Source organism: Salarias fasciatus, chromosome 3 (genome assembly GCF_902148845.1).
Source record: "Salarias fasciatus chromosome 3, fSalaFa1.1, whole genome shotgun sequence".
Taxonomy (NCBI): Eukaryota; Metazoa; Chordata; class Actinopteri; order Blenniiformes; family Blenniidae; genus Salarias; species Salarias fasciatus.
In genome coordinates this window covers 27991217-28009317 of record NC_043747.1, presented here as the reverse complement: position 1 = coordinate 28009317, position 18101 = coordinate 27991217, and the positions used below count along the sequence as shown (strand labels likewise).

Below are 18101 nucleotides of genomic sequence, written 5' to 3'. Positions count from 1 at the left end.
AGAGGAACCAGGAGGACGAATCTGGTGGCATTGAAACTATGGCTTAGCAAAAAATAGAGTGAAGGAGGCTGCTCCACCTCAGAGGAGTTGGAGGTGGTGTCCATCAACATTCCCACTGAACACAGAGGAGGTGGAGGCCTGAACAGGAGGAGAAGAAAATACTGTTTGTCGTGAGTTGAGTGTAAATGTCGTTGGATGGATGTTATTGTGTTTCAGCAGTCTTCTTGTTGTTTCTTCCAGTAGAGACATTCTGAACATCACACCAACACAAACACATTGATCTGCTTCTTGTTTTCAGTGGCTGAAGAATGAAAGTCATTAGGAGTTCATCTGGACTGATGTGACTGGACCCTTGAAGATGGACCGTGTCAAAGCTGGTTCTGTTGGAGTCCATGTCTCAGTTCCCTAATTCGAACCAGGGCTGCAACAATTACAATCGATTTTGTTGACATCTTGAGTGTTGATGCATAATGTTATCCATGGTTTGGATTCATATACACAGGCCAGTGGTTATTTTTCCTACCTTGACATGTTTCGGCTGCCAAGCTGCAGCCTTCCTCAGAAGTGTCACGTGATGTTCACTTCTGAGGAAGGCTGCAGCTTGGCAGCCGAAACATGTCAAGGTAGGAAAAATAACCACTGGCCTGTGTATATGAATCCAAACCATGAATACAAAAAAAGGCCTAATGAACCTGATCGGACTACTAAGAACGAATCATGGACAAACTTGTGTCAAAGAGTTCCGCTGCATGGAACAGCTGGAACAGAAGAGAGCGCGTTTCCAGAATCACCTGAGATTCAACCTGTGGTGCCGAGACGAAGGCATCATGCCATCAAGCCTGGATTTAAAGAACCCCATGCCAACGCAGAACGCGGACAGAATCGTGAGGAGAGCGCAAAGTGCATTGCTACAAGAAAGGATCCGCTGCACGGCAAACAAGGTAAAAGAAATCAACTTGTCACTAGCACAAAAAACGGCACATTTCAGACAGACATACAATATGGACAAGGACACATACAAGCTGATAGAAACACATCTGAAGCACGCGCACGAATGGCAGTTCGCAGAAGCCAAACATCGCCAAGTTAGGAAATTAGAAACACTAATCCATAATAAACAAGACAGGGAACGTAACACGCACGACGTAGCATCCAGGAAGTGGGTGCACAACATCTCCAGTCGCTCTTTAACCAAAGCGTTTTAGCCCGGGGTCTCAATTATGTCATCACACCCGCCAAAATTCCGTACGAGGATTATATTTTAGCTACTGAAATAGCGTGCAAAGCAATAGAAGACCAGGGGGAAAAGTCAGATCTACGAAACGAAATAGCAGGCATTTTAAAATCCGCAAAGCTACCACCAGCCAATATGACTAAGGAGGAGGTGAAAGCAGCACAAACACTCGCCAAAGACAAGAGCATCACTATATTACCAGCAGACAAGGGGAGAGCCACAGTAATAATGAACACGGAGCATTATGAAAAGCAAATGGATACTATGTTACAAGATTCCAATACATATGAAATTCTAAAGAAAGACCCAACTGAAGACAAAAAGAAGGCCCTGAAATCACTACTCAAACACCTTCTCAATGAAGAAAAAATAAGTAAGGAGACATACAATCATCTCATCCCCACAGCAAGCATCACCCCTAGAATTTATGGAACCCCCAAGATACACAAACCTGGAACACCGCTTAGACCCATTGTGGATAGCATCGGGTCCGTGACATACAATCTGTCTAAAGCCCTGGTTGACCTCATAAAACCACTCCTTGGCCTCACAGATCAACACTGTAAAAATGCCAAGCAATTGGCCCAGGAACTGAAGGATATAACAATTCAAAAAGATGAAATATTTATCTCACATGATGTGGTTTCTTTATTCACAAAAACTCCCATAAACGTCACAATACACATCGTACATAATCGCCTCAAGGAGGACAAATCATTAAAAAGAAGGACCCCACTCACTGTCGAGGACATCACAAGGCTCCTGGAATTCGTCTCCACCTCCACCTACTTCCAGTATCGGGGTACCATCTACAGGCAGAAGGAGGGGTTTGCAATGGGGGATCCGCTGTCTGCCATAATGAGCGGCTTCTTCATGGAAGACCTTGAAGCCCGGGCCCTCAAAACAGTCCCACCACACTGCGGCCTTTCCCTCTGGAAGAGGTACGTGGATGACATTTTGGAAATAACAAGGAAAGGACATACAGAAGAACTCACGGATCATCTCAACACACTGGATGACACAAACAACATCAAGTTCACCCACGAAGAGGAAACAGACAGCACCATACATTTCCTGGACCTGGACATAAAACACCTGGAAGATGGCAGCATTAAAATTCACATATATCGGAAACCCACTCACACAGATCAATATCTCCTTTGGATGTCAGAACATCCCATCAACCACAAACTTTCAGTCGTAAGAACCCTTTTCGAACGCACAAAACTAATCACACAGGAAGAAGACACAAAGGAGGAGGAACAACACATCATAAAAGCACTACGAAAGTGCAATTATCCAATGTGTGCCATAAACAAAGGCCGCCAACAAACAAAACAAAACAAAGACACAAAAAAGAGAACAACAACTAAACAAACTGAGAAACAAAACAGGGCCATGGTGACACTTCCATACATCAGAGGGATCACAGAGAGAATACAACGGGCCATGAATAAGCACAACATCAGCACCCCAGTAAAACCACACATAAAACTACGGCAATTACTAGTACATCCCAAGGACAAAATAGAGCCACAACACAAATGCAATATCATTTACGAAATACCTTGTTTGTCGTGCAACAAATCCTACGTTGGGGAGACTGGCAGAGCCTTCAACATCAGGACAAAAGAACATCGCACTGAATGCGAAAAAGAAACATCTAAAGCATGCACACGCTCCTCCAAACGACAGGCAGAGCAGGAACAGCTAAAGTCTGCCATTTCCGATCACTGCAAGACGGAAAACCACCTCATGGACTGGGATCATGCCCAGATCATCGGCACGGAAAGCAACAAGTACCACCGCTGGATCAGGGAGGCCATCGAGATCCGGAAACCCCCCCAGACTGTGAACCGGGCAGAGGGGGCGTATCAACTTTCCCATACCTGGGACACAGTTCTGAAGAAGTCGGACTGCAGATGGTGCTGTCGTCCTACTGCACCCAGTAGGAAGCTGGCGCCAAAACCTGTATAAATCAGCTGACCAGACAACATCACGTGACACTTCTGAGGAAGGCTGCAGCTTGGCAGCCGAAACATGTCAAGGTAGGAAAAATAACCACTGGCCTGTGCATATGAATCCAAACCATGAATACAAAAAAAGGCCTAATGAACCTGATCGGAGTGCATAATGTTATCGTTGTTGTAAATTGCTGTCTGATAAAATCACACACTGGCTGCTTTGCATGCCTCTTTCAATGTAGAATCAGAATCAGACTCACAATCATTTCTTTTGGCCAAGTACAGTTGCCCATACAAGGAATTTGATGAAGACAGCCATTTGTGGCATTTTAAGTGCACAGCAGGAAGTGCTGGGGGCAGTATCACTCACGGTTTGTATTCTGCACAGGAGAAGAACACATGGAATATGGCAGCACAATCAAAGGCCCAGATTCCACTGACTATGTTGCAGCCCGGCGCACTGGGCACAAGTAGACCTGACTCTTGTCGAGAGGTTTTATTTCACTGGAGGCTTTTCACAACTGTGTTTTATCTGCAACATGACGCACTGCTAAAGACAGACTCTCTTTTCTCCGCTTGCTGCTACCATCATGCAAGGAAGTGGAATAACACCATGAAAAACAGACACACCAGAAACATGTGAAGCCTGTTATGGGAAAAGACCAGTGCTGCAATCATTCACTGGAATATCAAGGGATGGGAGGGGCGGGGTTCCAAAGCGTGGTGGCAGCCCAAGCTGGGATGCAGAGCAGAGATGATTGCACTCACCTGTGGATAATTAATTGTCTCTCCCTCTTCCCTCTCCCAGGGCTGAATAAGAGCTGGGAGACGGCAGTCTGCATTGTTCTAAGAGCTGTCGAGCAGAAAGCTGTTTTGTACTGCCTGGAGTGAAGCTGGGGAGGCTCTCCAGGCAGGGTGCTTTTGGTTTTTGTATTTGTGATTTTTGAATGAAACCATGGAAACTCTGACCAGGCTGGCATCCTGCCGGCTGCTGAACCCACAGACAGACACAGACCCATAAAATTCCCAACTCCCAAGTTTGGGACCATGTCCCTGAAAATAAACCACCGAGACACTTTGAAAGCAAACTCTGTGAAGCTCAACTCCATGGAAGAGCTACGGCCATGCTCGAGTATCTAGAACATCCCAGAGCTGCTGGATGAGTACATAACTATATAACAAGGTTAAAACACACAAAAAGTGAATTTTGCATGATACAGCCCCTTTAACTCTTTATGTGATGATCAGTTTAATTCTCTGAGACTTCCAGAATTTGTGAGAATTCTAGAGCTCATGAGAACCCATACTCAACAATCCAAAAAAATGTCACAATGATTGGAAATTCAACAAATGTCAGACGTTTGTTAAGAATCATGAAAAGGTCTGAAACTGTTTAATGCCATTGAATGATTAAATAATAACAAGTCATGGAAATTTCACAAGTTTGTCACCGTTCACAAAATTACAAACAGATCAACTTCCCCACATTCTAGAACTCTGAAATGTTTTTATGCTACCACAGAAATTCTGCTCTCAGAAAATCTAGGATACAAAAAAAGTTCTACAAGTCTCCACATAGTAGCTTTCCCACATATGAAAAATTTCTTCAGATGTTCTCCCAGTATTCCTAATGAACGGAGAAAGAGAACCAGATCAGTGTGAGTGGTCAAAGTGGAGAATAAAACTCACCTGGTCTGTCCGTGATGTTCTGAGTCGTCAGATTGAATCCAGTCGCTGGTTCTTTAGAGTCATTAATGAAATCCACAAGTCAGGATGATGGCTGGAAACAAAGCTGATTTGCATGTTTCAAAACAATCACAGAATGACTGGTAGCTGCAGGTTGAAGCATTTCAATATGTCCATCAGCTGATGCCACCACAGACACTCCTTTTTTTTGTTTATATATATACCTATATGTTTATTCTAGGGCTGTCAAATGATTAAAATTTTTAATCAGCTTAATCACAGCTTACAAAGTAATTAATCATGATTAATCACAAATAATCGCAATTTCCAACTATGTCTGAAATATACCCTTTTTTCCTGTATTGCATTAGCAAAAAAAAAATACACGACAGGACATGATTATATATATATTAACATGTGATGTGTTTTATATTTAAGGCTCCAAATAAAATAAATATTCAACAAACTAAAACATGCACACCATAACATATTGTCTGCATGTGCAGTGCTCCCTCTGCAGTCCCTCTAAAGTTGGCTTTTGGCAGGAGTTACATTTTCAGGTCTGTAACAAATGTAGGACCACAAGAAAAGTAAAACTAAGAGATACCACACTTTTTTCTTGCACAATTAAACAGGGCATTCTTAGCCAGTGTTCCTTTTTGTGTGGAAAACAGAAAACTGCTTCAACGTTTTTTTAAATCAAACAAGTAGAATCCATTGGGCCAGCCGGATTATCTCCCTCCATATTGCTTTCTTCTTCTGTTTTAATAAATAAATTGACGACAGGCCTCCTTTGCCTCCTGTCTGCTGCCCGTCCAGGCTTCACATGTTCGCGTGGGTGTGCGTCGCGCGTTGGTCCGCGTGACGTAAAAATCGTCATGAATTCCTGTCTGCTAGGGTCTGCGGACCGATCCGCGGACGTCTGCGCAGCAGCCAGATTTTGAGACCGCATTGCGCGCAGTTCGCGGCAGTCTGGGAGAAGGCTGAGGTGAGGCTTCTTTTTCTTCTTCTTCTTCGGTTGCCGGCAGCTTGCAGGCAGCTTGCATTCCATGCGGGTGCACTACCGCCACCCGCTGGTAGAGGTGAGGCTTGCATTAAACTGCGTTAAAAATTTTAATGAGATTAATTACATAAATTAATTAACACAATTAATGCGTTATTTTTGACAGGCCTAGTTTATTCATTTTTTTTTCTTAACACTGACACGACACAACACAACACAACCGATCAGCATCACTCAAAATATACTAAAATTAGGATAGCTTTGAAAATGGCAGTCAGCTAAAAGGCTTCAGTATGCTCCCCCGTCGCCGCCACGGTGTTCCTACACTGGTAACCGTACCCCGCTACTGAACATATCTTGCTTCTGCGTCAAGGGAATGCCCTCCTCTGCAATTTCACCGCCAAGCCGCTAGCAGTCACAACAACAATGTGGCTTCCGTAGCTCCGGCTTTACCTTGACATAGATCTGTAGACATAGATTTCTAGACATACGTATCTAGACACGCGTGCATTTACCGAACATATATCTGCATATATGACATATCTGGTGACACCGGGCTGTGGTGGAGGAGAGGCTGAGCGGACCATGATGAACTATTGGAGAAACTAATGAGCTTTTGGACGATTAAAGCCGTTTTCGGAGCGGCTATACACGTAGCCCCGTCTGCTAACAGTGCTAACACTGCTAGCAGTATAGGGATGTGCGCTGCTCAGTTTTGGATCTAAATTTCTCCCAAAGCACTGTTCGGATCAGAAAAGCATTCCGGGTGAGTTCTACTTTATTCTATAAACAACGCGAAAGCAGACTAATCACAGTCCTCGACGTTCACGTCACCACGCGTCGCCTCGACACGAAGTCACGATTTTCGGGAGGCGTACATCAAGCCCTGGCATAGCCCGTCGTAGAGCTACGACGTAGAAGTCGTAGGAATGCCGTCACGGCGACGGGGAAGCATACTGAGGCCTTAAGAGTTAATGAAGGCTCGTGACAGGATTGTGGGTACACGTCCGTCAGTATAGTCCAGGAAATGTTTCCACATGTGGCTGAACATATCGATCTGAGAATGGACCGAACATGTGAGAGAGTCCAGTGGAATGTATTCCAAAATAAGGTTTCTCCATCCATAAACAGTGGGTGACTTACTAGAAATCCATTGTAACAAGATATTCTTCCTGGCACAAAATGTGAAAACATTAAATGGTTTACTCTTCTATTTGTCACCAATTTGCTTACTTGCTTACCTGAGGAGAAGAGTGACTGGATCGAAACTAACATTGATTTTAATAATATTTCTAATCTCAGAACAGACTCCCAGTGTCTCTGGATCTTGGGGCATGACCAAAGACAATGGGGCAAGCTGCCATCCTGGGCTCTGCATTTAGAACAATGTGACGAAGCACCTGGTTTGAATTTTGATAGTCGGTCTGGGGCCAGTTGTGCTCTGTGCAGTAACTTAAGTTGTAAGGCCCATGATCGATTACAAATAGATATTTTTTTCGCAGCTTTCCAGATACTGTTCCATGTTTCTTCTGTAATCTCAATACCCAGCTCTCTTCCCTCGGTCTGAGCAAGCAATGGGCTATCCAGTTTACAATGACTTTTCAGTATCTTATAAAACATCCTAAGTAAAACCACTGGAGTTCCAAAAAACAACCTTTCAATGTCTGAAACCTCAGTATTCTCTTGCAAAGATGTTTCCTTATTAACAAAATCCCTTATCTGAAAAAAACGGAAAAGGTTGTTCTTTTCTATTCCAAAGACGTGTACAATTTGATCAAATGACATGAGAGTCCCCTCCCAAAAGAGACAGCCCAAAGATGAGACACCCTGTGACACCCAATCCCAATAGCCTGGGTGCAGCATGCCTGGCAGAAAATCAGGGTTGTCCACAAAAGGGGAAAAAGTGGAGGGCCACCCAGCTCTCCCTTCAATGTGCTGCACCATTTTCCATGCCTTCACAGTGTTGACAATTATTGGATTACTACTACAGCATTTATTAACTGTTGACATTTTTTTAAGGAAGAGCAGATTTTTTAGAGGGCATTCACATACAGAGGCTTCCAGATCCAGCCATGGCGCAAGTGAATTTTCACAAACCCACTCTCAGGCAAATAATAGAAGAGAACTCAACTGGTATTTTTTAAGATCTGGGAGATCGAGCCCATCCCTATGACTTGGGAGCTGTAAGGTTGCCATCTTAATAAGGGCTCTTTTTTTGTTCCAGATAAAGGAACTGAACCAGCTCTTTATTTTTTGCATCAACTTATGGGTAAACAATATAGGAATCATTCTAATCGGGTAGGGCAAGCGGAGAAGAACAACCATTTTAAGAAGTGAAATTCTGCCTAACCAGGATATGGGAAGGCAATTCCAGTGATCAAGTTCTGCTTTAATTTTATCAAGTAATGGGGTGATATTGATTCTAAACAGCTGATCAAAATGAAGCGGGACAAATATACCCAAATAGACAAATCCTGATAGAGACCATTTGATGGGAGAGTTGGGAATTTTGTTCTGCCTCCCCAGGGGCATAGCCTCAGACTTAGAATAATTAATTTTGTAACCAGAAAATAAACTGAACTGATTAATGATTGAAATTACTCTATGTATTGAAATAGTTGGCTTAGAAAGAAACAACAGAACGTCATCAGCATATAGAGAAATTTTGTGAATCCTTTGAGCAGTATTGATTCCCCATACTGATGCATCATCACAAATGCCTTCAGCAAGTGGCTCGATTGCAAAGGTAAAAAGTAAGGGGGAGAGGGGACAGCCCTGCCTGTTGCCCCTTCCCACCTCAAAATTTTGAGGCCTTAAACCATTTGTAATAATTGTAGCTAGTGGACAATTGTAAAGGACTTTAATCCAGCCAATGAAATTGGAACTCAATCCAAACTGTTGAAGAGTATAGAGTAAGTAAGACCACTCAACGCAGTCAAATGCCTTTTCTGCACCTAAAGAGACCACAACACCATCCGCATCTCGCTGTTGGCACAGTTGAATTACATCTAAAAGACGTCTGAGATTATTACATGAATTGCGACCCTTCATAAAGCCTGTTTGGTCTGCATTTATCACGAGGTAAAACACCTTCCAAGCGTGCTGCAAGAATTTTTGACAGTATTTTTAGGTCCACGTTAAGTAATGAAATAGGCCTATAGGAGCCACAAATCTCTGAGGGTTTAGATTTTTTGAGAATCAAGGATATGTTAGCTTCTCTGAGAGAGAGGGGAAGAAGACCAGAACCAAATGAATAAACAAGCATAGGGCTTTGAAAACAGATCTACAAATTCTTTGTAGAATTCTGCTACAAACCCATCTGGGCCTGGTGCTTTTCCATTTTGAAGACATTTAATGGCTCTCAGTACTTCTAATTCTGAAATATCAGCATTCAGATCTTTCTTTTTTTCGTTGGTTATGTTAGGTAATTTAATTTGGGAGAAAAAAGTTTCCATCAGCGACTGACAATTGTCACATTGCTCAGTTTTGTATAGATTCTTGTAAAAATCCAGAAATGTTTTATTTATTACCTCAGAATCAGTAGAGCAGGACCCATCACCAATAGTAATTGAAGGAATTGTTTGGCAGGCAACACGTTTTTTTTGTAAGGTAGGAAAGATATTTACCTGGTTTATCTCCATGTTCGAACAACTTTTGTTTGGCAAATTTAACTCGCTCCGTAGCATTCTTTGTTAATAAAGTGTTAAGTGAACAGGGGATGACATTGTGTTCCCCCAGTCTGGATTGTGATGGTTTTTTCACATATTCTTTTTCAGCAAAGCTAAGTCTGCTTTCTAATATATCTTGTTGTTCTGCTATTCTATGCTTTTTACTGGATGTGTAAGATATTATTGGTCCTTTACAAAAGGCCTTAGCTATCTCCCAAAGCAAGGATGGGCTACTTGCTGTGGGCACATTGACAGAAAGGAAATGTTTGAATTCTGCTCTAAAGTATTCCAAAAATGTATCATCTTTCAGAATCAGAGGGTTTACCCTCCATTTTCTTGATTGAGTTCTTGCATTTTTTGGGGAAAAATCTAAGTATACTGCAGAATGGTCAGATATGGCAATGTGCCCTATTTTGCATGAAGCAACTTGATTTAGAATTACTTTAGGCAGTAAAAAGTAGTCAATGCAAGTATGACACTTATGAGGGTTAGAATAGAAAGTATATTCCTTCCCGGAATGATGAAGTTTTCTCCATACATTTACATATCCTACATCTTCAAATAATTCAAACACCTGTTTTGTTTTTCTTGAAATAGGTAGAGACCCTATAGGGAGCCTATCGATCAATGGATTCACGTGACAATTAAAATCTCCCCCTCCAATCATATTTTCATGGGGTAGGCCAGCTAGTTTTGTCACTAATTCAGTTAAAAAGGTAATGGGGTGTCCTGGTGGTAAATAGACATTTAATATGGCAAATTCTTCTCCACATAATGTAGCTTTAACTAACACAATTCTGCCGTCTGTGTCTTTAACACACTCTATAACTTTATGTGGTACTGGTCTTTTAAAAATAATTGCTTTCACTAGTAAAGGAAAAACACCTGCTTGAAGCCACCTTGTTGAAGTTTTAAATGCTCCTTGTCATTCAAATGTGTCTCTTGTAATAATGCAATGTCCACCCTTACCACAGACACTCTTGGAAATGTCACCATGCTTTGTCTTCTCTTCATGTCTGGGATCCTGATGTTCTTTAGTTTGGGTCTAACAGAGGTCTGCAAGTCTGAGGTTCTCTTCCAGAGGTGCTGGAATTTCAAAGTTTTGTCCCTTTGATATTTGCTTCTTCTAGTCCATACGGGTCTGGGTGATTTGGTATAATGTCTCAGCCTTTTGGTTTCATCCCTAGATCTGATCCAAGCAGCAGTACTCCTGGAGGATCTGGGATAGAAGATGGAACCAGGATCCTCCATGGAGAAGACTGTCAGAGGCTCGGATAAAAGCAGTGCAGCTCAGCTCAGCTCTTTGAGGTTATCAGAAAGTTCTTTTTAACAGTCTATTCAATCTCCTCCCATACCGCAGACTTTGCTGCTTCAGCTGTGGACTTTTTAGTCCATTGACACCTGTCTGTTGTGTCCAAAGTGTCCTGAGCCAACCAGACCCTGAAGGGCTCCTTCTTCAGATGGACAGCTTCCAAACCACTGGCATCCACTGGCTTGTTCTTGGGTTGCTTCCAGGACAGGAGGCACCAATGAGCTTCCGTTGAAGCTGTGTACCTCTCTTCACCTGATGATCGAGAACATCCAGTGTCAGGTCAAGTGAAATCACTAAGCCCATCATCAAGTTCAGACCAGAGGAGCTCTGGTACCAGGTCCAATTCTGAGAGTCTTTGTGTTGGAACATGGTGTTTGTTATGGAAAATCCATGACAAGCTCAGGAGACGCACAACTACGCCAGTGACAAGACCGGGGACAAATCATGCTGCATCAAGTCATATAGCCTGTTGAGGAAGTGATCAGCTGCAACCCACCCCACCTCTCCAGGAACTGTTATTTTAGTTTTCTTAAAAGTAAAGTGAAAATAGTTACATACATACGTTACGCATATCGTTACACCTCGAGTAATGAGTCATTGTTGAACTACTCTCAGATGAACTCTCTAACTGGCAATGATGTTTCTGATTCTGACTGGGAATAAGACAAAATATGAGAATTGAGGATGTTTAAAACTTCAGGTTTACCCCTTACTGTGGCAGCATGCTAGTCTTCCTGTCCGGTGCAGGTACAGCAAAGGTAGAACCAAACTGCTGGGCAGGTTGAACCAGAACACTGAAGCTCCGACCACACAGTCGTCTTTCCTCGGGATCATTCTGTACAAAACATATCTCAGAAAAATGGGAGCAATCCAAAACCAAAGGGCTCCCAGTATGGCCATAATGGTGTAAAAGGCCCTCAGCTTTGATTGGTCGATGCGCTCCCTGTCCCCGCCTCCTTCTCCGGGTTTGGGACGAATAAGAACACAGAGAACAGAGACACTGCAGAAGGAGTTGATGACCAATGAGAGGCCTGACATGATGACAACTGAGATGACTTGAGAGGTGTTGTCGCCGAGCTCTGTAACAAAACTAACACCCAAACACAACAACCAAACACAACAGATGGTGAAGTCCCTGATCCGGAGCCCCCGGCTGTTCTTCAGCCCCCTGTAGGTGATGGGGTGAACTACAGCCAGGTAACGCTCCACACAGGTGAGTATGTGGAAAAACCCCTGCCCTAAAAAACACATGGCCATAAAATAGGATCCAGCTGTGCGCACCCAGGGGACGTTAAGGACAAAGCCGACATAACCGATGACAGTACCAAAACCCCAGGAGATCTCCATGGCGGCGTTGTGGAAGGTGAAGATGTCAGAATGACTGATGGTGCTGACGCTGCGCTGCCGCTGCCATTGTTGGAAGGCCTGGTAGAGGATGAAGATGCAGAGAGGAACCAGGAGGATGAATCTGGTGGCATTTTGAGTGACGCTTATTAAGACACAGACTGGAGGAGGCTGCTCCACCTCAGAGGAGTTGGAGGTGGTGTCCATCGACATTCCCACTGAACACAGACGAGGTGGAGGCCTGAACAGGAGAAGAAAACACTGTTGTGAGTTGAATGTAAATGTCGTTGGATGGATGTTGTTGTGTTTCAGCAGTCTTGTTTCCGTTTCTTCCAGTAGAGACATTCTGAACATCAAACCAACACAAACACATTGATCTTCTTCTTGTTTTCAGTGGACTTAATGGCTGAAGGATTAAAGATAAGATTTCACAAAAGTCTGAAATTCCAGAAATATCACACATTTCTTCATGATCACAACAAACTCTTTGTCTTTGGGAAATATTACAATTTTGGCACATTCTAGAACCTTTGAGTTCTTTGGAAAAAGAATCCAACACTGTCAAGACGAAGTGGGTAGACAAAGACTAAAATGCAGGGCACAACAGCCCAGGTCACACAAAAAGTCCCTTAATGGAAAGGCTCAAAGGAACACAGAAAGGTCAACACCAGGGAGTCCAGGATCACTGAGCAGTAAGAGAACCTAATGGAGCCACCACACATGGGAAGACAGAGTTTGAACAGGTGCAGCGCATGAGGACGATGGATTGACAGGGACTGATGATTAGAAAATGAAAGATGATGGGATGAGTAAAGGAATAGAGGCGAGACAGGGATACAGGAAGGAGACGGGGAGCAGCAGACACAAACCATGGACTGGAGTTTGACTGGGAGTGGAGGACAGACAGACCAGGGAACCACATCTGGAACCAGGAGCTTGGGGGAACAGACTAGGGACTCTGGACAGGACCATGAACAGACTAGGAAGTAGGAACTCAGAGACTGGCATGGAGAACTGCAGACTGGGACTGAGAACAAGACTAGAAGTAAAGAGAATCAGAGAAACGGGACTCTCCCTATCTGTTTCTTTCTTTCTTCTTTAAATGATAAAATTCTAAGACATTCCGGAAGTTTCATTAAGTCCAGAATAGGAAGAATTTTAGAAGTGACACTTTCCTTCATGCTACCACAGAAATTCTGCTCTCAGAAAATCTTGAAATCTCAAAATTTCTCGAACTCTCCTACATATTCAACATTTCCTTCAATGTTCTCTCAGCATTCCTGGTGAACAGAGAAAGAGAGCCAGATCAGTGTGAGTGGTTAAAGTGAAGAATAAAGCCCACCTGGTCTGTCCGTGATGTTCTGAGCTGTCAGATTGAATCCAGTCGCTGGTCCTTCAGAGTCATTAATGAAATCGACATGTCAAGATGATGGATGGAAGCAAAGTTGATTTGCATGTTTGAAAACAATCACAGAACGACTGGCAGCTCCAGGTCAGAGCAGGTCACTGTCTCCATCAGGTGATGCCACCACAGACACTCCTGGAAATGTCACCACGCATTGCCGTCTCTTTTTGGAATAATGATGTTCTTCAGTTTGGTCTTCTGGGTCTTGTTTTTCTGAGCTCCTCTAACAGAGGTCTGGCAATTTGAGAATTCTGTGCAGGATCTTACATTTTCCTTGGACTATGGTGGACTGAGGCTTCATGGTCTTTCCTATAAAGCTCCAACAGAAACCTCCTGTACCAGTCTTCCTGTTGCCCCCTACTGGAGTGGAGGAAGGAAAAAACTTAAAACTGACAACTGTTTTTATTAAAAGCAACACAGGACTAACTCTATTCAATTCAATTCAATTCAATTCAATTTTATTTATATAGCACATTTAAAAAACAACTTCCGTTGACCAAAGTGCTGCACAGCAATACAGAAGTAAAAGAAAAGGATAAAATAACTAAATAAAGTAACAGGCTCAGCTAAACATAATAAAAAAAAAACACAGATACGACAAATAAGACACCAAGAATATACTCCGGTTTTTCTAGTGTTTAAAGGCCTTCGAGAAGAGGTGTGTTTTTAGTCTGGTGTTTTTAGTATAGTAACTCTATATTTGCATCTGTTATGTCTCCACTCTTGGCTCCAGAAGTAACGTTACTACCTTCCTCTGTAATGTGTGAGTTCATCAAGTTACTTTTATTAACTGATTAGGTCAGTCCACTGGTTTTCAAAATATCTCGTAGCTGTAATCAAACACTGGGCAGCAAAGTAGTTTGAAAAGGAGATACACATTCATTTACAGTAACTAGTAGATTAACTGCAGTAACTAGTAACTGGAAACAAGTAGATTAGCAGATTAGATTAGATTAGATTAGAAGATTAGCCATGATGGAAAAGCAACACCACAATAATTGACCAACTCATTACAGGGAAGTAGTTCCTTTTCATTTACAGTGATCAGTAAATACACTATCTATTGTAAAAATAACTACAGTAAAGAGTCACTGAGCAGCAGCCAGTCGACCCCTGTGGGTGGGACACCAACTTTCAGGCATTGATTTCAGCTGATCTATATCAAAAGCTATCGATACAACAAGAAAATGGATTTACAACAGACTGAAAACATGTCTAAAAAAATGCATTTCAAAAAATGATGACATCTTGATAAATACATGCTACATAAATAAGTATTCGCTACATTCATAAATAATCAGTCATAGTCGAAAATGGAAAATGGCTGCGTTTTCACTGACAACAATGTTTGTGGAATGGGATTTAGTTGTATTCTTGTACTTCATATGATGACACTCAAAAGACACTGTTGATTTTCACCTTTTACACCTCAAATATAAATCCACTGGAACAAACTCTGACTTGAATTTGGATTTTCCACAGTTCTGCAGAGTTCATGCTCTAAGTTGATGTGGCTTTCCAAACTCTAATAGAACTCCAGTTTCGAAGAAGTGGACCGTCCCAGTTCCCCTGGTGCTACGAGCCGTGTTATTCCACACCATCCTGGACACATCTGTGGTTCTTCTCCTGGGACTTCCAGGTGAACTCCTTGTTGCACTTGCCACACCAGTACGGCTTCTCTCTGGTGTGGATGCGCCTATGTTTGCAGAGATCTCCGGCTGTGTAGAAGCGTTTGTCGCAGAGGACACAGGCGTGGGCTTTCACTCCCGTGTGCACGAGCTTGTGTGTTTGGAACAGGGACAGATGGGTGAAGGTTTTCTCGCAGCGATTGCAGACATAGCATTTGGCCGCCGTGTGGACGTACTCATGCCGCAGGTACGTGCTCACCGAGGAGAAGACCTTCTGGCACCGGTTGCAGAAGTAGATCTTCTCCTTGGTGTGAGTGTTCAAGTGCGTCTTGTAGTTTCCGATCTGAGCGAACGTCTTGCCGCACCGCTTGCAGCCGTACAGCCTCTCGCCGATGTGGACGCGCTCATGCACCATGTGGGCCGACACCGTCACGAAGGTCAGGTTGCAGAACCAGCAGCGGTACGGCTTCTCCCCCGGATGGATGCACTCATGACGCAGACAGTTCTCGGACACGGAGAAGCTTTTCCCGCAGTACTTGCACTGGTAGAGCTTCTCGCCGGTGTGGATTCTCTGGTGGGTCAGGTACGAGCTCCTGCTGATGAAGACAGTGAAAAAGGTCTTCTCTTTGGTGTGCAGGTTCCTGTGAACAATAGACTTAGAGAACAATACACTCTATGGACTTGGACCAGAACCAGAAGAATCTGGACTGGGAGTCATGAGATTCTGGAGGAAGACATTGTTGGGACTGTCCTTCTGAGCATTGCTGAACTACTGTTTACTGCGGATGTCGTCACACTGAACAGGGCCTAAACTTTCACATTTCAAACAGTCCCAGGAGCATATCCAGATGCTGGTCTGTCCAGTAAAGCATGATGCTACTGTCATTACCCAGAATTGTTTTTCCAACAGAAACTCACAAACTGTGGAGTAGTTTTTTGTGTGTTTTTTTTGTTTTTGTTTGATGGTTTGTGTTTTTAAATACCTTATGGGCAAGTTATATCTCCACAATTGATGCATCGTCTTTCTGGGAGCAGTGTGTTACCACAGTACAGCAAGCAGGGGGAGCCGCTCAGGATCAATGCTTGGCCCAAGGGATCAGGTCGTAGGGATCAGATCATAGGGATCAGGTCCTGGCTAACAGGTTCGAGAGATCAGGCCCTGAGGAGCAAGCCCTTGAGATCAGGACCGAAGTATCAGGACCTACAGAGCAAATCCTCAGGATCAGGCCCTCAGGGTCAGGTCCTACGGATGAAGTACTAGGAACTAAGTCTTTGGAATCAGGTCCTAGAAATCAGGCCTTTGGGGTCTGGCCCTGGTCTTACGGATCACGTCTGAGGGATCAAATCCTAGGGATCAATCTCCGGAGCAGGATCCCTCCAATTTGATCAATAAGGGTTCAAGCCCCATAGATTCAAACCTGTGAACCTCAGAACCCCAGTCTGCTTCTTGATCGTTGGCCCTCTAATTCTTGTCCCTTTGTTGGACCAAAAGCTGCTGCCTCAAGGCAACTGGTCCTTTTGCATTCTTCACTCGACTGCTCATCCGCTGCTCTCTGTGAAAACAAAGTATTTTTCCTGCTGTGACTAATGGAGCAGGATTCTCACATGTGTGTTTTAAAACATGCAAATCATCATCAATCATCCCGCCAGCTCGCCATCTCTGTACATATGAACAGGACGGCAGCAGGAAGCAGTCAGAGGACTCAAATACAAAGGACAATCACAAGCTGAGGCTAAAGACGAAGTGTGAGTTCACTAACGAAGACACTGTTTCACCTTTTGCAACATTTTGTCATTTTTTTAACAGAGTGTCAGATTCTGATCTTCAGACTTGATTATGCTGAGCTTATTACATTAGCTGGACTAAATCTGGTCAAGAACTAGTCTGAGCTAAACTTCTCTTTGATTTCTCCTGCTCAGGTTTGTGTGCTCATACCGAACCGTTGACATGTCGTCCAACTTCTCCTTGCCTTTTTCATCATGTGATGACGTCGTTGCATTTGCAGTCATCAAAGTCATTTTCATGGGCTTCAGATTGGTCTTCCTCACCCCCCTCTCCATCTTCATCCTCATCCTGGGATACCAACACCAGCACCGCCAGCGCCCCTTCAAACCCATGAGTCACTCTGACATCTTTACCTTCCATGTGGCGGTCCTGGAGCTGGTCTGCGGTTTAGGGAGTGTTTGTAATATATGTGGTTTCTACAAGTTGTCGTGTAAGGTTATGGAGCAGTACTTCTTCATCTTCAGCTTCACCGGAGAGGCCTTCTTCCATGTCCTCACCTGTGTGGAGTGTTACCTGGCTGTGGTTCACCCCATCACCTACAGGGGGCTAAAGAACGGGGGGGGGGGGGGGGGGGGGGGGGGTCTGGATCAGGAATGTCCTCATTGGTTGTGTTTGGGTCCTTTGCTTTTCCTGGAGCAACGCAGTGATTCAGAAAGATTGTCTCATCATCACTGTCTTGTTTTATTGGACTTCAGCTTTCTCTTTGGTCACCACATCCTTCTTCAGTGTCTCTGTCCTCTGTGTACTCATTCGTCCTGGACCGGGCGAAGTAGCCAGAGACAAGGAGCGCAGTGACCAATTAAAGCAGAGGGCCTTCTTCACCATTTCAGCCATATTTGGAGCGATGGTGCTTTGGTTTCTGGGCCTTCTTGTGACCAGCGGTCTGAAGGAGGTGGCCCTCCTGCTGGACCGATGTGCCCTCTGCGTGATTCAGGCCACCGGGTTGTTCTGCAGCCTCCCCGGCTCGCTGCTCTTATCTCTGCTCTATCTGCACAGGAACAACTGACTGCCATGTTCCTTCAAGCAGAACCAGTGAACACGACATATTACTTACCCACACAGTGGTGAAAC

General features: G+C 43.8%; 1 protein-coding gene across 1 annotated transcript; it reads right to left on the bottom strand.

Annotated features, from left to right (window-relative positions):
• Window positions 1–15203: 15203 nt before the first annotated feature.
• Window positions 15204–17317, bottom strand: LOC115382768 (gastrula zinc finger protein XlCGF49.1-like). Its single transcript, XM_030084647.1, has 2 exons — window positions 17181–17317; window positions 15204–15885 (listed from the first exon to the last, which is right to left on the bottom strand). The coding sequence occupies exons 1-2, from the start codon at window positions 17315–17317 to the stop codon at window positions 15204–15206; spliced, it is 819 nt and encodes a 272-aa protein (XP_029940507.1).
• Window positions 17318–18101: the final 784 nt, after the last annotated feature.

What these genes read in the sequence shown, in the direction of transcription:
- LOC115382768 (XM_030084647.1), bottom strand. Translation starts at nt 17,317, where the DNA reads ATGAGGATGAAGATGGAGAGGGGGGTGAGGAAGACCAATCTGAAGCCC. An exon ending in GACGACATGTCAACGGTTCG is followed by an intron (nt 15,886 to 17,180) that starts GTATGAGCACAC and finishes TATTGTTCACAG; the next exon opens with GAACCTGCACACCAAAGAGA.